We start from the raw sequence: 26,777 nt of genomic DNA, 5'->3' as shown, positions 1-26,777 counted from the left end.
AGAGGAGAAGTGAGTTGGGGGAAATCAGAGGGGGAGACAAACCTCATATCCTTTTAAAAATAAGGCAAGACAAAAAATGTACAGAGGGATAGAATGACTAGTCATAAGTCATCTTTGGATAATAAGAGATACTGAGAGATATGTGTTTCTCCTAATTAAAACAGTAAGAAGAGGTGAGAGAGCTAGGGAGAAGAGAGAGGAAAGGGAAGAAAGACTCTGTCCAAGTTTTAAGAGATTCTCAGAAGGATGAAAAGAAGGATCCCTTTACCCTGGGACTCAGTTCCTCATGTAGAAGGGAGTGAAGCTTTCACTGTTGGTCAAGAGTCTCTTAGCTTACCTCCCATGAAGGAGCTTCTTTCCTTCCTCCCTTCCTTCCTCTCTCCCTCCCTCCCTCCCTCCCTCTCACCCTGAGAACTGACCTCCATAGAATTCACTGAGTGATTTAGTAAGTGAAAGCAGAAAGGAATGGTTTTAAAGTAGTGATGTGATAACAATGGTGAGAATAATGATAAAGGACTAAGAGGTAATTATCAAGAGAACTTTGTATTTATTTGTAGGCAATGTTACTGTTACCTAGAAATCTCAGTCTAATAAGCAACTGCTTATTAGGTGCAACAGTCACCTATTAAAATACCTCTTACTTGACAAGCAATGGACATCATCCCCAGCCAATCCAATTACCTATACTGACCGATAGCTCCATGTGATTTAATTCTGTCAGGAATCAGACTTTTTTTTTTTTTTAAGATTTTATTTATTTATTTGACAGAGATCACAAGTAGGCAGAGAGGCAGGCAGAGAGAGAGAGAGAGGAGGGGAAGCAGGATCCCCACTGAGCAGAGAGCTCCATGTGGGGCTTGATCCCAGGACCCTGAGATCATGACCTGAGCTGAAGGTAGAGGCTTAACCCGCTGAGCCACCCAGGTGCCCCTGAAGTATGATAACTTGACAGAGAATTTCATTTGTATTAATAAGACTGATTAAATTTCTTTTCTGGAGAATCAGAAACTAAGGTGACATAAATCCTTGCTTACTGAAACTTTACTGCAGGGAAAGGAAAATTCATTCATTCATGAACATGCTGTTCTTGGACCACATGGGAGGAGGAACAGTGAATGCCCCAGCCTCACACATTGCCTTGATCTTTGTGTTACTGTGCCTCTTGCGTATATTGAGGGCTGACTGTGTGCCAATAAGTTTCTGGAAACAAAAGGATCAATGACACCCCATGAATATCCCCAGGGAACCTAAGCTCATTTCAGTTTTCTCGATCTCCTGCTGAATTTTGTTTGGGTCTTGGCCTTGTGCCACAGGTTATTGAAAAGAATGATCCCTTTACAATGAAACCTTGTTCCTTACATGCAAGTAGCACTAAAGTCATTTAGAAAACTATCTACTTCTTCAGGTGAATTAAATCCCACCCACTCCTCTTGGCTCTACACTATGCTTCAAGGTTAAAGTTCCTTGGCATTACATGACCTGACCTCTAACAATCTCCACATTGCTATCTCTTGCTTCTACCTTCCTATATTCTTTCATTTATTGATCCAGCATTTGGGAGCCTCTATCTTCCAGGCATTGAGTTTGGCACTGGGGGCACAATGATCAACTCCCTTGGAATTGGAATTCATAGAGGAGATGGACATCAACCAGAGAATTACAGAAAGCAATCCATGTATGAGAACACGTGAAAGAAGGAATGCCTTATTCAGAGTTCCAGGAAGGCTCCCCTGCAGAATGGGATGGGAGAGTGGGGGCAGGGGAGGGGAGGTGGGAGCCTCTGGGCAGAGGACACAGGGCAAAGACCCACTGGGTGGTCTCATACACTGTTAGTAACAGCAATGTGTGGTATGTATGTGTCTATTCAGGACTGGGCCTTTGTAAGCCCTCAACGAGGGTTTGTTCTGTGTGTTGAACTGAGTATGAGACTGCAAGGCATTACTTGTCACAGTGCACACATGTTGCCCCAGCAGCAGACAGTGATCAAACTGTGACAAACCAGTAGCAGGAACACTGCTTCTTTCTCAGGGGTGTTTTGTGTGCATGTGTGTGTGTTTTTAAAGATTTTATTTATTTGTCAGAGAGACAGAGAAGGAGATGCAGGCTCCCTGGTAAGCAAGAAGCCTGATGTGGAACTTGATTCCAGGACCCTGGGATCATGACCTGAGCCAAAGGCAGATGCTTAACAGACTGAGCCACCCAAGTGTCCCTGTTGTTTTGTTTTTACAAGTGTCTTCCTAATGCAAGCTGGTGCAACCACTCTGGAAAACAGTATGGAGGTTCCTCAAAAAGTTGAAAATAGAGCTACCTTACGACCCAGCAAGTGCATTACTGGGTATCACAAATGTCATGATCTGAAGGGGCACATGCACCCGAATGTTTATAGCAGCAACGTCCACAATAGCCAAACTATGGAAAGAACCTAGATGTCCATCAACAGATGAGTGGATAAAGAAGATGTGGTGTATATATATATACAATGGAATACTATGCAGCCATCAAAAGAAATGAAATCTTGCCATTTGTGATGACGTGGATGGAACTAGAGGGTATTATGCTTAGCGAAATAAGTCAATCAGAGAAAGACAATTATCATATGATCTCCCCGATCTGAGGAAGTTGAGAGGCAACGTGGGGGGTTTGGGGGTAGGAAAAGAATAAATGAAACAAGATGGGATCGGGAGGGAGACAAACCATAAGAGACTCTTAATCTCACAACACAAACTGAGGGTTGCCGGGGCGGGGGCAGGCGGTGGGGAGAGGGAGGTGGGATTATGGACATTGGGGAGGGTATGTGCTATGGTGAGTGCTGTGAAGTGTGTAAACCTGGCGATTCACAGACCTGTACCCCTGGGACTAATAATACATCATATGTTAATAAAAACATTTTTTTTAAAAAGTGTCTTCCTAGAGCCTGACCTGGAGATCTGTAACTATATGTCTCTTTTGACATGACATGTCTCATGTCTCTTTTGACATGAAATAGAGCATTTTAAAAGAATTATATTTATACTCCTCTTAGCCAAGTCTTTGAGATTCATACTGATCATCTATTTCAGCATATGAATAAGACAGCTTGTTTTTTGTGTTTTCTGTTTCAAGGTTATATTTACATTTACAATACAGCCAAGCCTGCTCAGCACTCAATAGTTAGTTCTGTATCATGACATGCTGTGTAGGCGACTAATATGCCAAACCCAGCGACAAAGAATTGTTTGCTTTGTCTGCTGGTTGTTTATTTGTTCTTCAGTTTGAATGCTTATTGTTAATAAACCTTGAAAGCATCCAGAGATACATAATAATGACCCATATTTCCAGGAAAGAGAAGGGGGTTAGAAGAAAACACTACTTGTACAAAATGTCTTGCTTATATTAATTTGAAAACTGCCATGAGGTTAGATGAGAAGTTTCAAAACTTTCCTAGCCCATTTCTATTTCAACTTAACAATTTTTTTCCACTAAAATTAAAAATTATCCCTTTATATTTTCACTAGAAATTCAATTAAATCAGAAGACAGCTCTGTTCAGTTCTGAGTTAAATGGAAGAGACAGAAACATGTTCTCTAAGAGCTAATTCTGGTTGGCTTCTCATGACATTATGAAATAGAATGGGATCTCTTCACCTGGACTCCTGCCATGTTCCTGGGCACTGTCCTGCTCATCGCCAGAGAAGGGAGACAGAGGGCAATGCTGGAGGTCTCATGGTGGGGCTGGGAAGGTTAGTCTGGGAGAAATATTGATATAGTTTTCAAACCAACTTAAATTTTAAAGATCATTTCATATGGACATACTCTGTACCAAATAAAAGAGACAGGTGAGTAGTTGGGAGGTGAGGTAAGTAAAAGATAAAGGAGAAAATGGTCATTAAAAAAAGAGAAACACTAATTTGCTCATTGGTTCCACCTTTAAGGAATTAAAAAATACAAGTAAAAGTCTTGACTTATTTGGAGATTAGTTTTGTTTGCTGGACTTTTCTTTTGATCATGGCATGCTTTCTCAGACTGTCTTGTGTGGGTCTAAGCTTTATACTTGTTCTTTATGCATTTTCATATTTGATACTCATAATAACCATATGAACTAGATAATACTCAGCCTTGGTTTTTGAGATAAGGAAACAATATTAGAGAGGCAAAATGACTTGTCCAGGTTACACAGCTAGTAGGTGGCAGAGACAGGAATTGAACTCAAGCCTGTCTGACACCAGAGACTATATTCATTCCACTCTGGTAGCCTTAGAAAGTGTAGTTAGCCTTGCTATAGAACCAGAGAGTAGCTTTGAAATTCAGTCATGGTCCCCACACAGCCACCCAGAATCACTGAGACCTCTGCCCCTGCCTCTCTGCCCCTCTCAGCCTCCCCTCATAAGGCTGCCCAGTCTTCAAAACCTGGCCAAATGCCAGTTTCTTCAGAGAGCCTTCTTCTGATCTCCCTGAAGCCCTTCCTTTGTTAATCAATTCCTCCTTAACCCCCAGAATATTTACTGAGCTATCAATACTTACCAACAAAATATTTACAGAAAAAAAATTATTTTAAAAGATTTCATTTATTATTTGACAGAGAAAGACAACAGTGAGAGAGGTAACACAAGCAGGGGGAGTGGGAGAGGGAGAAGCAAGCTTCTCGCTGAGCAGGCAGCTTGATGCGGGGCTCGATCCCAGGACCATGGGATCATGACCTGAGCAGAAGGCAGACGCTTAACAACTGAGCCACCCAGAGACCCCTACAGAAAAATATTCTTAACCCCCAGAATATTTACTGATTTATCAATCTTAGGGACAACCATGTGTTATCACTATTCCAGGTGATAGATATACATCCACAGACAAATCAGACAAAAACAAAATGTCCTTATGGGATTCCCTTTCTTGTGGGGAGAAGCCAAACTAGTGCATTATACAGGATGTTAACAAATGCTGTGGGGAAAAATAAAACAGGAAGAAGAGGAAAAATTAAACTTCCTACTGGAAGTGAAACAGAGGACATTACAGCTATAAAACAGTCCTATGGAGAAGATGGTATCTGAACAAAGATTCGGAGATGAGAGTGTGAACCGTGTGGATTTGGGCGGAAAGAATTTTCCAGGCAGAGGGAAGAAGGAAAAAGGCCCTGAGGTGGAGGAACCAATGGCATGCTGTGGGAACAGAGAGGAGGCCAATTTGCATAAAGCAAAGTGAGTGAAAAAAGAGAGTAGTGGAAATATAAGAAACTGGATATAACACATGAACTTTCACGTGTTATATTTGCCCTTCCTCACTTCTGTTCTTCCTCCACTCACATGACCATGAACCTGGTGGGTTTTATTTACATCAGTAGTCATTGAAAGTAGAAGAAGACACATAATTCTAGGGCTAGATTATATGTTTTTATTAAAACACACACATGTGTGCGCGCACACACACACACGCACAAATTATACAGACTGGTTAATTAATCAACCACTCTGTTTTCTACCATAGGTTCCAACCATCTTCCAAAGGGATTTAAGGGGACAAATAGTACAGTGTAACATTTTGACACTTAGGTGTTTTCCATGCCTAATCCCTTCTGTTGCTCATAATAATTCACTAAGGAAGGAACTACCCATATTAATGTCCCTCCTCTTCTTTCTCTTGTTTTCCCCCATTTTCTTCAAGCACCCTCACCTCTGGCCAATTATTTGCCAGTCCATCTCACTATTGCCAAGAATTACAGCTTTCTGTGGATGATCTCAATGGGTAAGCCATCATCTCATCATGTCTATTCATTTTCACAAAATTATTTTATTTAGTAAGTTATTTTAATTTTTTATCATTTTATTTTTTTTCATTGTGATAAGTGATGATAAACCTCCTCGTCTATTTCACCCATCTCCACCCCCTCACCTCCCCTCTGGTAATCATCAGTTTACTCTCTATAGTTAAGAGTCCATTTCTTGGTCTGCCTCTCTCTCTCTGTTGTTTCCTTTGCTTATGTGTTTTGTTTCTTAAATTCCACACATGAGTGAGATCATATGGTATTTGTCTTTCTCTGACAGACTTGTTTCACTCAGCATTACACACTCTAGCTCTACCCATGTTGTTGCAGATGGCAATATTTCATCCTTTCTTACGGCTGAAAGATATTCACCACATCTTCTTTATCCATTCCTCTCTTGATGGACACTTGGGCTGTTTTCATATTTTGGCTATTGTAAATAATGTTGCAATAAACATAGGGATGCATGTATCTCTCTGCTTTAGTGTTTTTGTATTTTTTGGCAAATACCTCATAGTGCCATTCCTGGATTGTAGGGTAGTTTGTTTGTTTGTTTTTTAATTTTAGGGAGAATTTCCATAGAGTTTTCCACAATGGCTGTACAAATTTGCATTCTCACCAACAATGTTTCTTGTGTTTTTTATTTTAGCTATTCCAACAGGTGTGAGGTGATATCTCATTGTAGTTTTGATTTAAATTTCCCTCATGATGAGTGGCAATGTTGAGCATCTTTTTATGTGTCTGTTGGCCATCTATGTCTTCTTGGAGAAACCTCTGTTCATGTCTTCTGCCCATTTTAATTGGATTCTTTGTTGTTGGGTTTTTTTTTTTTTTTGGTATTGAGTTGTATCAGTTCTTTATAGATTTTGGATATTAGCCCTTTATCAGATATATCATTTGCAAAACTCCTCTCCCATTCAGTAGGTTGCCTTTTAGTTTTGTTGACTCTTTTCTTGGCTGTGCAGAAGATTGTTATTTCGATGTAGCATCAGTAGTTTATCTTTGTTTTTATGTCCCTTTGCCTCAGGATTTTAGTTTTTAAATAAAAAGTGTCTATATTTTAGGTGTGCAATATGATTCAATATAAACATATATAGTCAAATGATTAGTACAGTCAGCTAATTAACATATCCTTCCTCACATAATTAACATTGTTTTTTCGTACAATGAGAGCACCTAAAATCTACTCTTAGCAAATATCCAATATTCAACATGGAATTTTATATATTTTAATATATATTATATATATTCAATATAGTATAATATAGTATTATAGTCATCAAGCTGTACATTAGATCTTCAGACTTATCAATCTTACATAACTCCAACTTTGTACCCTTTGAACAATATCTCTCTGATTTCCCACTTCTCCACCCCAGTAACTAGTGTTTTACTCTTTGCTTCCATGTATTTCACTCTTTTAAATTCTACTTATAAATGAGATGCAGGTTTCTTTTTCTGTGTCTGGCTTATTTCACTTACTTAGTATAATGATGTGAAGGTTCATCCATGTTGTTGCAAATGGCAAAATCTGTTTCTTTTTTAAGACTGAATTACACACACACACACACACACACACACACTTTCTTTACCCATTCTTCTGTCAATGGAAGATTAGGTTGTTTCCTTACCTCTTAGATGTAACTGATTTTTCTTTGTGTATATAACCAGAATAGAGATTATTGGATCATACAGTATTCTTTTTTTACCTTTTTGATGAACCTCAAAAATCATTTTACATAATAGTTTTCATATTGTTTTCCATAATGGCTGCATAAATTCATATTCCTACCAAGAGTGACGAGTTCTCTTTTCTCCATATCCTCACTAACACTTTTTATCTTTTATTTTTTTGGTAAAAGCCATCCTACAAAGTGGGAGGTGATATCTCATTGAGGTTATGATATGCACTTCCCTAATGATTAGTGCTATTGAGGTTCTTTTCATGTATTTGACGGCTATTTTTTTTTTTTTGTCTCTTTTGGAAAAATGTCTATTTGGGTCCTTTGCCCATTTTTAATGAGTTGTTTCTTTTTTTTTTTTTTACTTTTTTAAAATTTATTTTAATAAACATATAATGTATTTTTATCCCCAGGGGTACAGGTCTGTGAATCGCCAGGTTTACACATTTCACAGCACTCATCATAGCACATACCCTCCCCAATGTCCATATCCCCACCACCCTCTCCCGTCCCCCCTCCCCCCAGCAACCCTCAGTCTGTTTTTTGAGATTGAGTCTTTTATGGTTTGTCTCCCTCCCAATCCCATCTTTTCATTTTTTCTTTTCCTACCTCCCCCCAACCCCCCCACATTGCATCTCCACTTCCTAATGAGTTGTTTCTTGTTTTGCTATTGAGTTGAATGAGCACCTTATATATTTTGGATATTAGCCCCTTATCAGATATATGACTTAAAAATATTTTCTCCCAATGTATAGGTTGCCTTTACATTTTGTTGTTTCTTTCCTTTGCTATACAGAAGTTTTTTAGTTTGATATAGTACACTTGTTTGTTTTTGCTTTTGTTGTCCAAGCTTTGGTGTCATATCTAAAAACAGTGCAAAGGCCAATGTCAAGGAGCTTCTCCCCTATGTGTTCTTCTAGGAGTTTTATACTTTCAGGTCTTGTGTTTAAGTTTTTACCCTATTTTGAGGAGATTTTTGTGTATGCTGTAAGGTAATTTCATTCTTCTACAAATTGATATCTAGTTTTCCAACACCATTTATTGAAGAGTCTATCCTTTTCCATGTGTATTCTTGGGACCCTTGTAAAAACTTGTTGGCCATATATGCTTGAGTTTGTTTCTGGGCTCTCTATTCTGTTCTGTTGATCTGTGTGTCTGAAAGTATGCCAGTACCATACTGTTTTGATTACTACAGCTTTGTAGTATAGTGAGAAATCAGGAAGCGTGATGCCTCCAACTCTGTTCTCTCTCAAGATTGCTTTGGCTATATGGTATCTTTTGTGACTATAAATTCTAGGATTGTTTTTCTATTTTTGTGAAAAATGCCATTGGAATTTTGATAAGGACTATACTAAATCTGCATATCATTTTGAGCAGCATGGAAAATTTAACAATATTAATTTTTCCAATCCATGAGCATCAGATGTCTATTTGTTTGTGTCTCCTTCAAATTCTTTCATCAATGTTTTCGGTTTTCAGTGTATGGGTCTTTTACCTCCTCACTTAAATTTATTCTTAAGCATTTTAGTCCTTTTGATGCTATTATAAATGGAACTGTTTTCTTGATTTCCTTTTTGGATAAATCATTGTTAGTCTCACTGAATTTCTTTTAAAAGCTGAATTTTAATGGATAATACAGAACAGAATTTTCAAGTGGAGCTCTTTGTACTTTTATTTTAGATGAGGTTCCAAAGGCTAAGAATGATATTATAGGGCAAGTCATCCTCACTTCTAAAGCAGAATTCTAGACCACCTATGAAGGGCATGTGGAGTGGGTTCCATTAACTCTGGCCCATCATCAGTCAACCTCAAGACTATGTAAGGGACAAGAACCCCAAGTGAGGATTTTTTAAAAGAGAGTTATCAGGGTGCTTTGAGTCATGTCCCCTCTCATGGAGAGGCTTGCCTTAGCCCAAGTGAAGTGTAGTTTCAAGAGAACCACTCAGAGTTATTAGCTTATGTGTCCTGGCATTTGGGATGAAGAGAACTAGTGCCTGACTTAAGCTACATTGGGAACCTATGCTTGACTAGAAGAATTGAATGGCCATATTGGAGAAGAAAAGCACTTTCTCCAAATAGGAGGCCAAGGTACATGTTTTCCCATGCAAAACAGGGTGCCATGATAAGAAATCTCACCCAGGAAGAATATCTACAGGAACAAAAATCTCCTAAGAGGACAGAATTCTGGAAGCTTATAAGCTGTAGGGGGATAATAAACAGAAGATTGGAGGAGAGGCATGGACTGCATCAAGCAGACAATAGCTAAAGGCCAGTCATAGACTTCTGAGAAATCTGCCAGAGTGCCCCATGAGGTCAAGATGACACATTTTTTATTCACCCCATCTAGAGGGCACTTAGGTCAGATTACAGTCAGCCTGATAAGGAAGGTCTTTTCATACCTACTTCTCTCCTCTTTTCTACATGATATAACCCCAAAAGAGAGGTCCAAACCAATAAGTAGGAGTGCAGGAGAGGACTGATTGAGCCAGGAAATCACAGACATTTCTTCTACCCCAACCCCCACAGACATGAAGCACACAACCTTCCATCCCCAGCTTCTGCAGCTGAGGTACACCCATGTGTGGTGGGTAGAGAAGTGGGAAAGTTCTGGGTCAAATTAATTTTTTGCAAGTTTTGACATTACATTTGACAAGCCTTTTTAAATTATTGACACAAGTCCATTCTTGAATCTGAAAGGGACCAGACAACATTTATTATATGAAAATCATCAGAAAAAGCCTATAGAGGCTAAGGAGAAATTATTCAAGAGAGCTCATCTGGAGTTAATAATGGGGAAAAGAAATTTTTTTTTTTTTGCTAATGTACTCAGTTCAGCTCATTTATTCAACTAAACATAAAGGTAAAAGTTATTTGTAAGTTCAGGTTGCTGCTGTCAGAGTGATCTGGTTTGTCAAGCTCAATTGTTCAAGACTTTGCCTTATTTCTATGTAAAACTGAATCTGGAAATTTAATTTATTTCTTCAAATAGTAATATTTTTACTTGACCTTCCACCTATTGACATACTGTCTACCCACATAGCCACCCAGCTTCCTTGGCAAATGTGTAAATTGTACTCCATCAATTCACCTGCAGCTCAAAGAACCTTTAAACCCACAATGACATTAGCTGGAGCACTGCACTTAAAAGAATATAGGCCATCAACTACATCTAAACACATCTGCGCCGGTTCACCAATCCCTGATGTCAGGATTAGAGGGATATTGACCTTCAGACCAGCATAAAGGAAATACATGGTGTGAAATCTTGATCTCTGCCCAAGACTGTTTGCCCAGGGGAGGCAGATTATTTGAGGAACATGTGCTCACTGAATGGCTAAGGCAATGCGTATTGCCGGATTACTGGTCTGGAAAGGATTTTCAGGACCACCCCCACACCCCCGGGGGGAAATGACAGGAAGCATGACAGAGCTCATTACATGTTGTGTGGTGTGTTTACAGACACTCAGTAATTTATGAAATGAATGCAAGAATAGGCCAGCCAATAGCTTTTTTTCCACAGCTACCTTGTTCCGAAGAGGGAAGACAAGATAAGCAATACTCAATACCTCTGCTCCCCACTGTGATTTATATTTGACAATCTTGTCCAATGGGATATCTTCCAGTGTAATCCCCCAGCCATTCTGACATGCTTTCTCATAAATCAGTTTTGTTGCTTCCCCTAGGCAGCTGCTTCCTTCAGTCCGTACCCCTCAGTGTCTGATCCCCACCTACTGAGCATTAAGCATCCTTACTTGTAGAGCTAGCCAATCGTTAGGGTCAGACTGGACCTGATTATTTTATCTGAAATGTTCAGGAGTAGAAAGATCTAGACTGTGGAGATTAGCTAAAGTTTTAGAGAAGGCTAAATATCAAAACCAACACCATCAGGTCCAAGGGTTCATATGCAGACAAAAATCTGAGGCAGAGCCAAAAGGCCTGTGGCCTGGTAGACAGTGAAATGGGAAAGCAGGCAAGTTGGTCGTGCTAGAAATGCGAGCTCTGTGTAACTGGGGTCCTGCTTGTCTTGTTCATCGTTGTATGCCAGCACCTCTTAAGTTCCTGGCAACTTTTAGGTACTCAGTGTGTATTTGTTAAATGAATAAATGTCTTGTATGATTGCCACCATTGGGGCTGGCATTTTTGAGGGCCGTTCTTTTAGTCACACACCCTGAAGCCAGTTCAAAGCCAGAGTTCGAAGGCATAGGGCCCTACTCAGAGCACCGGGAGGGCCTGAGTTAAGTACTGCCTCACCTGAGAATGGTCAGGTGTCTCTGATTGTTCCACCCCATCAGGTTGCCTTGTCTCCCCATTTAGCTTGTCAGCCTCATGTCTTTTCCTAGGACAGTGCTGCAGATGCAGCTAGGACTCAGAAAACACCCATCAGTTCAGGCTGAATTGTGCTGGGCTCCCTAGGTAACTCCTGCAGTTTGTTACGAGGCTCTCCTTCTCTAGTCAAAGAACATTGTTTGCATTATCTTACATTCATTAAAAAAAAAATCCTTAAGCTGAGGAAGAAAAAAAAAATACAAACTGAATGTTTGCAGCAAGACATGTAGCTTAATAATTATGACTGAATTATACAGTGCATTCCATAGTAGAATTTGGAATGAAACCACAGCCTTTTGAAGCTGGTCTCCATGACATGTTCCATCTTGTTTCCTTTCTTAAAAGAACACAAAGGGTGAATCCTTTTAGCTTCTGAGACATAAGGCAGCCAGTCATCATGTGATTTCACAATGACCCTCCAGATTACCAAGACAAAATTTGGATTTTTCAGTTGTAATTCAGTGTTTCTTCTAAGAAAATAAGTTTTGTTTAGCCTAAAAGAGCCACTGATTTAACATTTTTTGACATTTTAGACTGAAAATTGTTCCAAACATAATTTGTTACTCTTTTGACAGAGGTCCGGATTTTGTGAAGTGAGAAACAGCTATTCTCATACCTGAGCCTTGATCTAAAATGGTTTCTCAATCTCAGCACCACTGACATTTTGGACCAGATAATTTGTTGTGGAGGTCGTCCTGTCCTGTGCTATATAACATGTGGCATCCTTGGCTTTGGCAGGTGGCACCCTCCCCGCCAATTGTGGCAAACAAAAATGTCCCCAGACACTGCCAAATGTCCCTGGGAAGGGGGCGGCCAAGTTTCCCTGCTGAGAACCACTGATCTACAACAGTCCTGTGGTTCAGTGTGGTAAATCTTATTTTAAGGAGCTCTTGTGACTTTCCAGAAATTTCCCAACCATATCACTTTAGCATGAGAGTAGATCAGACTTTCTTCCTGCTTTTTAACGAGTATGTTCATTTGACTGTATTCTCTTTCCCTGTCTAATACTAGAGCTATTTTATGTTGCAGCCTCCTTAAGGTAACAAATGTTCTTTTTCTTTCCTTGAATTTCTTCACAGAAATAAGAATGGTATTTGGTCTGATGGATGCATTTAATGTATATCAACTAACCCTGTGGAAAACTCGGTATGAGAAACTCATTTCTGCTTTCAGCTGGTAGAATGTTAGTATCATAAGGGCATAACTGTTTTCTTTTTTGGTCACTGTCGGATTCTCAGTACCTGGAAGAACACCTGGTATGTAGTCATGGCTTAATATTTGGTAAATTAATTATGTCACTTCTTTTCTAAAAAATATTTACTGGGCTCCCAGTCCCATTTCCTAAGGGATAACACTGAGAATTCTTGGGCTGGGGCTTAACATTTTCTTTATTCTGCATTTTCTAATCTTCTTCCCTGCTTCTCTGCTACATAATCCCATCCTCTGACCCAAACTTATCTCCTAATATTTTCTCAAATTCCCACAAACATTCTTGCCAATGCACAAATTACTCACTTTGTTCTCTTTGCTTAGAATTTTTTTCAAGCTCTCAACTGAGTCAAATAAATGCAACACATACTTAAAAGGTCAGTCATCTTATTTCCACTCTTTGGTAACATTTCCTGGCTCCAAAACCCACAGGGACATCTTCTTACTCAAAGTCAAAAATTTGCTGGTCTGTACCTCTCCCTGAGTATTTTAGTTCTATAAGATGCAGCACCTTTCACTATACTATTTTTGAATTATCATTTTTGTGGGCAGACATAATCTCTTTCCAAGTACACTGGAACCATTTTGAAGGCAGAAATAAATTATCATCTCTTGTTAAAGACATCATGGAGTATACTAAATGATGCTTATATAGTGAAGGGGCAGTATTTTCCTTAATTCTTTTATTCAACTAGTACTTTTTTTTCCCTCATTTTTAAAATTTAATTTCTTTTCAGTGTAACAGAATTCATTGTTTATGCACCACACCCAGTGCTCCATTCAACTAGTACTTTTGTGCATCTACTCCATGCTGGGTATATGTCCCCTGTCCTCACAAAGTATTCAGGCCAATTGGAGAAACCCTGGTATCGAATGTGGCAAGAACTAGATTTGAGTCCAAAGACTTTGGTGTGAATACTAACTTTGCCACTTACTAGTTGTGTGGTCGTCTCAGTGACTTCATCTCAATGACTTCATCTGGAAAATGGGGATGATAATGCTTGCTCTGTCTACCTCCCATAATAAAGATCAAACTGTATTGTATTTTATGTGCAAATATTTTCTAAATGACAGGATATGGTGGTTTTAATTTGTCCACAGGTTCTTTAATACTCTTCCCTTCAAGAAGTGGAGCCTAATTCTCCTCTTGAGTCTGAGCTGGACTTAGTGACTCGTTTCTAATAAAGCAAAATGATGCGTGCAATAAAACGGCAGTGCAACTTCTGTCTTGGTTACTCTGTTTCTTGAATTCCTTGGTCTGAGCAAGGGCAGCTGTTCTGACGTGAGAAGCTTTCTGGAGAGGCGCCTATGATGAGGGACAAGGGCCTCCTGACAACATGCTCAGACTTGGAAGCAGAACCCTTAGCCCCAGTCAAGCCTTCAGATAACTGAAGCCACAACCAACCCCATTTGATTCTAACCTCATGAAAAGACCTGAAACATACCATCCAGCTCAGCTCCTCCTGGCTTTCTGACCCCAAAATCATGTAAGACAATATATGTTTTAAAAGTTGCTGATGTTGGGGATAATTGATTAGGGAGAGCTGGGTAACTGGATAATATGTAGAGTAACAAAGAAATTTAAGGTATTGTTTTTGACTATGCAAATATTTGTTGAATGAAGGATAACATAATCTACTGAGGTTTATTGCTGAATGATGAGTTAGGAGTGGAAGAAAAAGCAGCTTCCAATAAAAACTGCAAAACATTAAGAACTAGGAGAAATCGGATGACTGTAAAATTTCTGCTGGGTGATCTGCAGACATTTCCCACCCTGCCACATACTTCATTTTCTGAGAGGTATCAACCTGTGACAGTGACTGCAGGCTATGTGCCAAAGTGCACAGGCTGAAAGAATTGTTCATTTCTCCTGACTGCTTTTGTTTTATTTCATTTTCCGTTCTCATTTTGAGCTAAAATTGATAGCTTTAATTAAATAAGAAATGAGAACTGTACTTCTCCTTTGTACAGGATGTGTGTGTATATATATATATATATATATATATATATATATACACTAAAGAAAGTCACCAAGGTTCTTTGTTAAACACAAAGGCTATAGGCGTGGGAATTTATGATTTGTTTGCATCAGTGTGACCTTCTGAAAGTCACTGCTCTCCCTTTGCCAGAGTAACACTGACCCAGCCTGGCCTCCATTATTAATAATGCCATTGGGAGGCTGAATTCACAGTCCTCACCAGTCAACTTTGTCAAAATTAATATGAACTAGAACAAATTTAAATTTAAAACTATCTAACTACATCTGGTCCACAGGATGCCCATTTATAACCAATTTCTTAAACACCCCACTGAGAACACAGTTGTGGAGAAGACTGTCAATTTATTAACCTATTTAATAATAAATACAGAATTTAAATTTCTCACTGCATATTTATTGACCCTAATTTTGCCAGGGTTTCAAGTGAAGGGCTTTGGAAGCTATGTTAACTCTTTAAAGCTGTAAGAATAGTACTTAATATATTTGCCTAAAATGTTATAGGTAATAAAAGAATGTGAACCATACAAATTTTTTGAAAATGTTTCCTTTATCAATCTGCTTGGTTAAAAGATTGATAGCTCATGGAAAATAAAACAGTGTAGTCACTAGTTGAAGATGACATGCTACTATATATAAAAAAATCCTAAAGACACCACCAAAAAACCACTAGAAGTAATAAATGAATTCAATAAAGTTGCAGGATACTGAATTAATACCCAGAAATCAGTAGCTTTTCTATATACTAATACTAATACTATATACTAATATATAACACTAATACTAATACTATATACTAATATACTAATAATTCCCAGACAGAGGAATTAAGAAACAATTCTGTTTATAATTGCACCAGAAATAAAAAAACAAAACCAGAAAAACCTTAAGAATAATCTTAACCTAAGAAGTGAAAGACCTGTATTCTGAAAACTATAAAATACTGATGAAACAAACTGAAGATGTCACAAATAAATGGAAAGCATCCTATGCTCATTGATCAGAAGAATTAATATTGTTAAAATATCCATACTACTCACGTCAGTTTACAGATTCAGTACAATACCTATCAAAATACCAACATCATTTTTCACAGAACTAAAACAAATAATACTAAAATTTGCATGCAACCACAAAAGACCCCAAAATAGCCAAAAACAATCTTAAGAACAAAGCTGGAAGTATCACAATTCCAGATTTTAAGATATACTACAAAGCTATAGTAATCAAAACAGTATAATACTGACACAAAAACAGACACACAGGGGTGCCTGGGTGGCTCAGTGTGTTAAGCCTCTGCCTTCAGCTCAGGTCCTGATCCCAGGGTCCTGGGATCTAGCCCCACATCTCAGCAGGGAGCCTGCTTCCCTCTCTTTCTCTGCCTGACTCTCTGCCTACTTGTGATCTCTCTCTGTCAAACAAATAAATAAAATCTTTAAAAAAAAAAAACAGACACACAGATTGTGGAACAAAATAGAAAGCTCAGAAATAAGTCCATGCTTATATGGTCAATTAATCTATGACAAAGAAGGCAAGAATATACAATGGGAAAAAAATCTCTTCAACAAATAGTGCTGGGAAAACTGGAGAGCTACATGTGAAAGAGTGAAACTGAACTATTTTCAAACACCATACACAAAAATAAACTCAAAATGAACTGAAGACCTAAATGTGAGACCTAAAACCATAAAAATCCTGGAAGATTACATGAAAATAAAAAGCTTTTGCACAACAAAGGAAACTATCAATAAAACAAAAAGTCAACCTACCAAATGGGAGAAGATATCTGCAGAAGATATATATATATATATATATATCTCCAATAAGAGGCTAATAGCCAAAATATTTAAAGAACTTATAAAACTCAACACCCGGGACACCTGGGTGGCTCAGTGGGTTAAGCCGCTGCCTTCGGCTCAGGTCATGATCCCAGGGTCCTGGGATCGAGTCCCACATCAGGCTCCTTGCTCAGCAGGGAGCCTGCTTCTCTCGCTGCTTCTGCCTGCCTCTCTGCCTGCTTGTGTGTACTCTCTCTCTCTCTGGCAAATAAATAAAAATCTTTAAAAAAAAAAAAAAACTCAACACCCCAAAAATAAATTCAGCAGAAGACATGAACAGACATTTCTCCAAAGAAGGCATCCAGGTGACTAAGAGATGCATGGAAAGATGCTCAACACCTTACACTCAACAGAATGGCTAAAATCAAAAACACAAGAAGCAGTAAATGTTGGCAAGGATGTGGAGAAAAAGGAACCCTTGTGTACTGTTGGTGGGAACGCAACTGGTGCAGCCGCCCTGGAAAGCAGTATGGAGGTTCCTCAAAAATTTAAAAAGAGAACCACCCTATGATCCAATAATTGTGCTACTGGGTATTTACCAAAAAAAAAAAACCCCACAAAAAACACTAATTCAAAGGGATACATGTTGGCAGTGTTATTTATAATAGTCAAACTATGGAAGCAGTCAAATTTCCATTTATCCAGATGGACGGATAAAGAAGATGTGATATCTATTACTATATCTATATCTATGTTTATATCTATACCATGGAATGTTATTCAGTCAAAACAAAGAATGAAATTTTGCCATTTGCAACAACATGGACGCAGCTAAAGAGTACAATGCTGAGCAAAATAAGTCAGAGAAAGACAAATACTATATGATTTCACTCATGTGGAATTTAAGAGACAAAACAAATGAGCAGAGAGAAAAAGAAAGAGAGAGAGCGAAATTAAGAAACAGACTCTTAATTATAGAGAAAAACTGATGTTACCAGAGGGGGGGGGTAGGGGTATGGGTGAAATAGGTGATGAGGATTAAGGAGTACACTTGTCATGTTGAGATGATGAGCACCAGATTATGTATGGAATTGTTGAATGACTATATTGTACACCTAAAATTAGTATAACACTATATGTTAACTAACTAGAACTAAAATAAAACATAAAAAATAAAATAAAGAACTTATACAATTCAATACCAAAAAACCAAACAATCCAATTTAAAACAATGGGCAGAGAACCTGCAAATATGAACATTTCATATTTTTTTCTACAGAAGACATACAGGAAAATGCAAATCAAAAGCACACTGAGGGGTGCCTGGGTAGCTCAGTGGGTTAAGCCTCTGCCTTCGGCTCAGGTCACGATCTCAGGGTCCTGGGATCGAGCCCCACATCGGGCTCTCTCAGCCAGCCTGCTTCCCCCTTTCTCTCTGCCTGCCTCTCTGCCTCCTTGTGATCTCTCTCTGTCAAATAAATAAATAAAATCTTTTAAAAAAAAAACAACACACTGAGATATCCCTGTCAGAATGGCAAAATCAAAAAGACAAGAAATAACAAATGCCAGAGAAGATATGGAGAAAAAAGAACCTTTGTGAGAATACAGCTACTACGGAAAAATAGTATGAAGAAAAAAATAAAAAGTGAAGTACCATATAATTCAATAACTTCACCACTGGGTATTTACCCAAAGAAAATGAAAACATGAATTTGAAAAGATATACGATAGGCACCCCTATGTTTATTACAGCATTATTTACAATAGCCAAGATATGGAAGCCACCCAAGGGTCTACTCAACAGAGGAGTGGATAAGGAAGATGGATTATTATGCATCCTTAAAAAAGGATGAGTTTGTGCTATTTGCGACAACATGGATAGAGCTTGCGGTTATTACACTACATAAAATGAGTCAGACAGGGAAAGATAAATACCATATAATTTCATTTATATGTGGACTCTAAAAATAAACACAAATAAATAAACAACCAGGACAAATCAGACCTATAAATACAGAGAACAAACTTATGCTTGCCAGAGGGGAAGGGGATGGGAATGGGAAGAACTGGTGAAGGTGAGTAGGAGATACAGGGTTCTAGTTATAGAAGAAGTAGGTCATGGGATGAAAGGCACAGCATAGGGAATATAGTCAGTGTTGTATTTTAACAGTGTTGTATGGTGACAGACAGTGGCTACCATTGTGCTGAGCACATCATAACAGGAGCTGAATCACTATGTTGTACACCTGAAACTAATATAACATTGTGTGTCAACTACACTCAAATAATAAAAAAAAAGAATTAAAAAAAAAAAAGAAAGTAAGACTGAAAACATTCTTACTTGTAGGAGACATGCTGTTGACTGGAGAAGGTTGGGTGCCAACGGTTGATGTGACAACATCAAGCGGAGGACCTACGGAAGGGTTCACTGAGCCTGAAAGGATGAAATGGATAATGATGAGGAACAAAATATTGTAATAGAAAGATGATGTGTTGACCTAATTTCCCCTACAACTTTATCCATTTATCTCAGAAATTGTTATTGAAGGTCTGTTACATTAAGGCTGTGGGATATGGTGGTGGAGAACATCAGGCTGCCTTTAAGGTCCAGACCCTAGGTAATAGGCAGGGAGCCAGGCATTGTGTTGAGTGTAGGGCACCACGGGGTTGCAAAGAAAGGGCACCAGCTGAGATTGGGAAGTCAGGAGAAGCTTCCTGGAGAAAATAACATTTAACCAAGCACTGGTAAAACAACTATAGCAGCTAATATTTCAAAGTATTTGCAAAGTAATCATACAATCTACAAATCTGAAAGCCTGTAAAATTTTATTGGCAAGAGTAGAAACAATGATGTAACTATCCAACTGGAAGTAACATCAATGAGCCTAAGATGAATGGTATTATTACTGCCATTTCTAAAATGCCCATTTTTGTCAGAAAATTTTTATCTGGTTATAACTTTTCTCTCTGCGTGTGTGGGGGCAGGTAGGGATGAAAGAGAAGCTGGAATATATTGTTTTATCATATAATACATTTATATCAGTTCCTTAAAGCTCCCACTATTCAACTGTAAAATAGTCCTACTTGCAGTATAAAATAATCTACAAATGCCTAAAGGATCTATTGACTTTAGGAAGGTCAGGGTTAAATATGGTTAAATGATTTTGAGGCAAGGGAATTTTGCAACTTTCTAGATATAATGACATTGGGTAGAGTGTCACACATCTGATGAGCTGTGTCAATTACTTGGACATTTAATTATAAATTATACTATTGGTTCTGTTCTATAATTTATTTTAAGAGAAAAGAATATATTCTATAAGTTGTGTCACCTGATGGCACATAGCACATTGGAAGGGATCTGTGTTTTGTTATCAAGATGTATCTGTGTTTTATTTTCAGTGTTGGTAGTGTTGTTGCTGTTGGCTGTAGGTGATGCTTACAGCTGGCTCTGACTTGTTATGATATAAATGATCCCTTGCTATTAAGCTCTGAGGAGGTAGGTGTGGGATGGGTAGAAAGTTACCTGAGAGCATACAAATAGGCTAGTGGAATGACCATCTTCTTCCACCCACCCCATCTGAAACATAGTTGAACACTTCAGCATGACATTCAAATCTGATCATTATTTTCCTCCCCCCACTCCATTCCCCACTTCATTTCCCGATGCTGCCTATCATCTTTTACAACTCAAATCATCCGCTCAATCCAAGGGGTGATATTTCAACCTGATCTCCATGGATTCTTGCTTTGTGTGCATGCTGTTTCCTTATACTTTCCTATTGCAAACAGCCTAGTATGCACCATCTGAAACTTGAAGAATCCCAGGGATCTTTGTGATGTGCTCAGAGTCCTAATGTTTAACTTAGCAGGGGCCTTAGTACTCTGCATCATCAGTATACCCCTCAAGAGAAGTGACTGTGTTGCTCCTCATGGTATTTCTGGTTCCTGGCAAATGCAAGTGGATGAATGAATGCATATGGATTCCTTCTAAACATTGAAAGAGAGAAGACCAACTTTAAGTGCCTATCTGATGGCTGGTGCATAGTAAGCATCATCTGCCAAAGCAGTAACCTTAATAAGCATGGGCCTGGAAAGAATGCCTTGGTGTTTTGCTCTGTAGACTGACTGGAACAGAGGGTGGCAAACTACGGCCCACAAATCAAATTCCACCCATCGCCTGTGTTTGTAAATAAAGTTTCATGGGAACATAGCCATGTCCATTTGTTTATGTAATGTCTACGGCTGTTTTTGTACTACAATGGCAGAGCTGAGTAACTGCGATAGAGACCATATGGTCCACAAAGCATAAAATATTTACTATCGGGAAGATAAAAACAGAACATGTTTGCTGACTTCTGGAAAAGAAGATGTTGATAGGTTATGCTTAATCCTAGATTTCTGCAAAGGGAAAAATTTATTTTTCATTTACTATTTCTATTTTAAGATATTATTCTGCCATATTTAACACCACATGGCTTTGTAATCTGAGGGGTTCTCTGCACACATATCCTTACAGTGTATTAGGAAGTTGCCACCGGAAGATTTGTATTTAAGGATGAACTCTTTGCCCTGTAACAAAAATGATGCATGGCTTTCAACATGAAACCTGCAGCAAAAAAAAAAAAAAAAAAAAAAAAAAGTCCTTCTTGTTTCAGAGTGTCCTGTAAAGTAGAAACTCTGCCTTGGTCAAAACAAAACTCAGAGGGTGTAGAAAGAAGTGGCTAAAACCTAACAGGAAATAAAAAAACAAAACAAAAAAAAACAAAACTATTTCCCAAAAGTCAAAAGCAGAATTTAGCAGAAGCATGTCAGTCGGTTTTCAGACCATCACAGTTGGCATCCGGTTCTAAGGGATTACGCTGCTGGCCTAAAGCAACTTCATCTGCTCCTGAGTGTGTCTCCTCTGCAGGCCTGGCAGGATGCTCAGGACCACCCTCATGGGTAGCAGTGGCCAGGTGTCTGTCTGTCCCACAGGGCAGCTGGTCAGTTCTAGGGCTTCCTCAGAGCTTGGATCAGCTCTTAGCTGGTCCATCTAGAAATGAACCAAACTTCAGATCTTGCTAGACCCTTGCTTGTCAAAATGCAGTCCATGGCTTCTCTTAGGAGCGTGTTTAGAAACGTAGAATCTCAGGCCCTCCCCCTCCAGCTCAACTTAGTGAATCAGAATCTTCTTTTTAACAAGATCCTTGGGTGATTTCTGTGTATATTAAAGTCCTTAACTGATACTCTTAGGATCCCTAGGATCAGACAGGGTATGAGAAAAATCATGAAATAGGAAGGATTTGGCATATTCTGCCTCAATATTCAGTTGTTCTCTTGCCCCACTATTGAGATATCCCTTTCTGATCCTTTCTCCATATTCCAAAATACACATCCACCCTCAAACACACATGACTCATGAACCCCTAAATCCCTCTCTATCCCAAATGGAAAGCCATTTAATGATGAATACAGCTGATGACAGCGAGGACATTACCCACCCCAGGGGGTATTTGCACTCAACTTTTGTTTTAAAACTAAAAAAAAAAAAAAAAAATCACCTCCACCTCAAAACAAAACAAAATAAGACAAGGCAACTCTATATATGCCAAAAAAGTTGACCCAACTGTGCTACAACTTTGGACATTCTGGTAAGCCAGGCTAGCAGTGAAGCAAGCTACCTTGGCCCCTCCTGTTAACCTAGTAGTCTTTGAACTTTAGCAAATGCCCTTAGGCCATGTGATTGATTAACTTTCCTTTGAATAGCTATAGATCTTGCATTCATTCTTTCCTAGAAAGAACCGAGCACTCCTACGCCTCCTGAAACAGGAAGCAGACCCCCTTGCACAGCCCTCCAGCACTGAGATAAGGTCTCTAGCTGGGACCACCAAGTCTGCATATCATCAAGAAGTTACAGAGCACTACATTCCCTTACCACCTAACTTCCCTGAACCCCTTTAAAAACTCCCGGGCCAGGGAGAAAGTCTTTGGACAAGAGTCCACCTTCTCCCCAGGTGGCCAATCTCTTGAATAAAGCTCATATTCCTTTCTAGTCAAAATTCTTTTTTTTTTTTTTTTTAAGATTTTATGTATTTGTTAGAGCCCTCGGGCAGGGGGAGCGGCATGCAGAGAAGGCAGAGGGAGAAGCAGGCTCCCTGCTGAGCAAGGAGCCTGATGCGGGACTTCATCCAGCACCCCGGGATTGATTATGACTTGAGCCAAAGGCAACCGCTTAATGGACTGAGCCACCCAGCCAACCCCAAACTCTCTTTTGAGTATTGGCCTATTGAGCAAGGGGCAGCCAAACTTGGGGTTTGGTAACAGCAGGGTAGGATATTTTGGAAAGAATCTTAAAAAAAAAAATGTATTTATTGTTGAGTCACAGGAATCTGCAGGCCCTGGTACTCCATGGCTGCTTGAGGAGCCACTGATCACCTGGCCCTGACCCCTCTCCTTTTCCGAGTTTACTAGAATAAGAATCACTGAGCATTTGAACTTCCTGGGAGACTGTGAGTTAGGTGGAGAAGGGACTGTCTCAGGGGACTGTTAGCTTGCAGGCTTCCAACTCTTCTTTGGGAACAAAGGGCAGCAAAAGCTCCTCTTCCCTTACTAAATCTCCTTTCTGCTCTGTAATATTCTCAGAATTTCTCCACTTTAGATTTTTGTCCTGTATTTTCATCTCAATATCTGTCAACAGTAATGGCTTGGTAAAGCAATAACTCTTGCACAAGGCATCAGAAGTTTTCCCAGTGTTCATAAAGCACCCAGCAGTACTACCATGAGCAGAAAGTATGTTTGGAAGTAAGTGTTTCAGAACTTACAACAAGTAAGGGAGTGTGATCCAGTGATGACACTGCTTTACAGAGTCTCCACTACATCTTCTAAATCATTCCCAAAGATCCATGCTAGAATGTGACTAGAATGTAAGCTATAATTTTGGGAAACTGCACTTTTCAAGATTCATTGGCTTTAAAATTTGATCATAAGGGCTAAAAATCCATTTGACAATTTAAAAATAACCATTTGCTCAGAACCTAAAATTATACTAGATCAAGGGCTGTCCTGTAAAACTGGAATTGTGGTATGCTTTGGGTATCAGGATCAGTGCCTTTCCTTATTATCCTAAAATTAGTCATTATTTTCTGATCTTAGGACTTAGCATAGTTCAAGAAAATGCGAAGACAAGCCACAGATTGGGAGGAAAATATTTGCAAAAGATTCAACTGGTAAAGGACTATTATTTGAAAAATACAAAGAACTCTTAAGACTCAACAGTAAGATAACAACTTACCTGATTTTAAAATGGGCCAAAGACTTTAATAGACACCTCAGTAAAGAAGATAAATGGATGGTAAATAAGCATATGAAAAGATGATTCACATAATATGTCATCAGAGAAATGCAAATTCAAACAACAATGAGGTATCATTGCACAGCTATTAGAATGGCCCAAATCCATTAACACTGACGGTATGAAATGCTGATGCGGATGTGGAGCAACAGGAACCCTCATTCGCTGCTGGCAGGAATGCAAGATAGTACTGTCACCTTGGAAGAGAGTGAAGTGTCTTCTTACAAACCTAAACATACTCTTACCTGCAGTCCAGCAATTTTACTCCTTTGTATTCGCTCAAAGGAGCTGAAAACTCACACCCACACAAAAACCTCCACGTGGATCTTCACAGCGGCTTTATTCATAATTGCCCAAACTTGGAAGCAACCAGAATGTTTTTCAGTAGGTGAACAGATATATAAACTGCTCCATGTATAAAATTGAATAGTATTCAGTACTATTAAAAAAATAGGCTGCCAAGCCATAAGACAACACTGAAGAACCCTAAATGCACATTATGAAATGAAAGAAGCCAATCTGAGAACGCTACATACGGTATGATTCCAACTATATGACATTTGGAAAAGGCAAAATTGTAAAGACTAAAAAAAAAAAAAAAAATCAGTGGTTGCCAGGGATTGGAGTTGGGCGTAAAGGATAGATAGGAGGAGCAAAAAGGATTTTTAGGGCAGAGAAAATTTAAGGCTGTTTGAAACCACCGACAGGTACATGTCATAATACATTTGTCCAAACCCATAGAATATACAATACCAAGTGTGAATCCCAAGGTAAATTATGGACTTTGGGTGATTATGATGTGTCAGTGTAGGTTCATCAGTTGTAACAAATGAACCATTGTGCTGAGTCAAGCTGATAGCGAGGGAGAATGTACATGTGTTGGGGGGGGGATGTAGGAAATCTCTGCACCTTCCTCTTTTGCTGTCAACCTAAAACTTCTCTAAAATAAAATAAAATAAAACCTTTAAACCAAGAAAAACTCAGTTTTAATGTCAGGAAGGATTGGAATTTTAAACATGGTTCTGTGATGGGATTTAGGAATTTAAGATTGTTTGGTTGTTAGCTCATGTTCTTTGAGTCTGCCAAAGTTACTGGCAAATCCACATGAGAACCAGTTACCTTTACCCTATTCCAACACTGTAGCCCTTAACTGTGTCCAGCCTTCTAGAAAGGGCGTGCATTTATCTCTGAAGGAACTAGACAAAACTGAGTATGGATGTTCCAGTGTAAATCCACGACCACTTCTGAATGATTAACTCAGAGCTCATAGGGAGACGCGTGTGCAGCATTATAAACACGATGCCACTGTCCCAGATTCAGAATGGCACCTGTTCCTCAATGGTGGATTTGCATTGAGCCATGTACCCTTCCCATTCAAGGCTCCCAGGAACCAACTGCCTGCATTTGTGAAAGGGCTGGGTAGGACCCAAGACCAGACAGTGGCCTTGAAGCAAAGGGAAACTTTTCCTTATAAGTTATCCTGGATTTTACGAGTATGTTACAGACTACAGTATCTGAAAATAAGAAGGTGGTAAAAGATGTTAATGGTCTTGCAGGGTTGTAATAATGGCTAACAAATCTGCTTAAGTATTACTTTACTGTTATCTGTGCATGTTTGATAGTTGTCGTTACAAACTTCTATTTTTATAGGTAATCTGTTGTCGCTGTATTTGTTGAGACATTTGTTCATATCTTTTAGGTAGAAAAATCTCCATTATCTGGTGAGGTACAGAGTAGCGAATATTCTGGTTAAGCAAATGTTGTGATAAGTAGAATGATCCTGCATATCAATTTTCAAGTCATAAAAATCTTCAGTGTGTCAGATTCTGTGCTTCAACCTAGGGGCATGAAAATCATTAGGATAGAATCCTTATCCTCAAGCTATTTATATCTCATACATGGCTTAAGTATTAAAATTATAAATTCTATATATAATTTAATACTTAAGTATTAAAATTATAAGTTCTATAATATAATTGAAGGTTTTTAGTGACTCAGAAGGGATTTCAGGATTTTAAGAATCTCTCTTGATCATCAATATATTAGTGTTAATTTTCATTATATGGTATGTTAGCAAAAAGCTACTATTAAAGGAAGTTGAAAAAAATTTGCCATATTCACCAGAAATTCTCAGAAACAGGAATCAGCTACTTTTTATTTGAAGAAATTCTTTTAAGCAGAGTCCCATTGTTTTGTCAAAAAAGTTTTGATAGTATGAAATTTAATAATTTTGAGTTGTGTAAGGAGTTTTCCAAGATTAAACTACCATGGAAATAATGAGCATTCTATTTCTTCTAATTAGAAGGGTTCTGAGTTTATGGCAGTCTTGATCACCCCTGGTTGACCTTATTAAATAGACAACTCACCCAAGGAAAAAGTGATCTTTTCAGATGAGATATTCCACACTTCATTTCCGGGGACTGGAGACAGAGCCATACACCAGATGGTCAGGTTGTTTGATTCGGCTGGTTTATTACCATACACCCTTGTCAAAACAGACTTCAGCTCCAAAAATCCACCTTTGTCTTTTCTCTCTTCATTAGTAATGTATATTCCTACAAGATAGATCCGGGATAAGATCAGTCACCAGTGTTTTCTGTATGAGCCATAAAATGATGTCAAGGCATGGCTGGGGATGGTCCAGTTTACAGTAACAGAGTCTAAAATGGTCAAACCACAGCTTCTGCACACTGAGGGTTTATTCCAGCAGGCCTAAACTG

The 26,777-nt window shown here is 38.7% G+C and overlaps 1 protein-coding gene across 2 annotated transcripts in view; it reads right to left on the bottom strand.

The window, feature by feature from the left end:
- The window catches only part of CD96 (CD96 molecule), a 93,736-nt gene that overhangs the window by 22,583 nt on the left and 44,376 nt on the right, over window positions 1–26,777 (bottom strand). For both annotated transcript variants that reach the window (XM_080813616.1, XM_080813617.1), the window contains exons 7-8: window positions 26,424–26,612; window positions 19,066–19,158 (exon numbers count right to left, since the gene is read on the bottom strand). In XM_080813616.1, coding sequence (XP_080669742.1) covers window positions 19,066–19,158; window positions 26,424–26,612 — 282 coding nt within the window. The remainder of the gene's footprint in view (window positions 1–19,065; window positions 19,159–26,423; window positions 26,613–26,777) is intronic.

Source organism: Martes martes (assembly GCF_963455335.1).
Source record: "Martes martes genome assembly, chromosome: 1".
NCBI classification, from domain to species: Eukaryota; Metazoa; Chordata; class Mammalia; order Carnivora; family Mustelidae; genus Martes; species Martes martes.
Note: the sequence above shows the minus strand (reverse complement) of the source record. Positions and strands in the feature narration are given on the sequence as shown.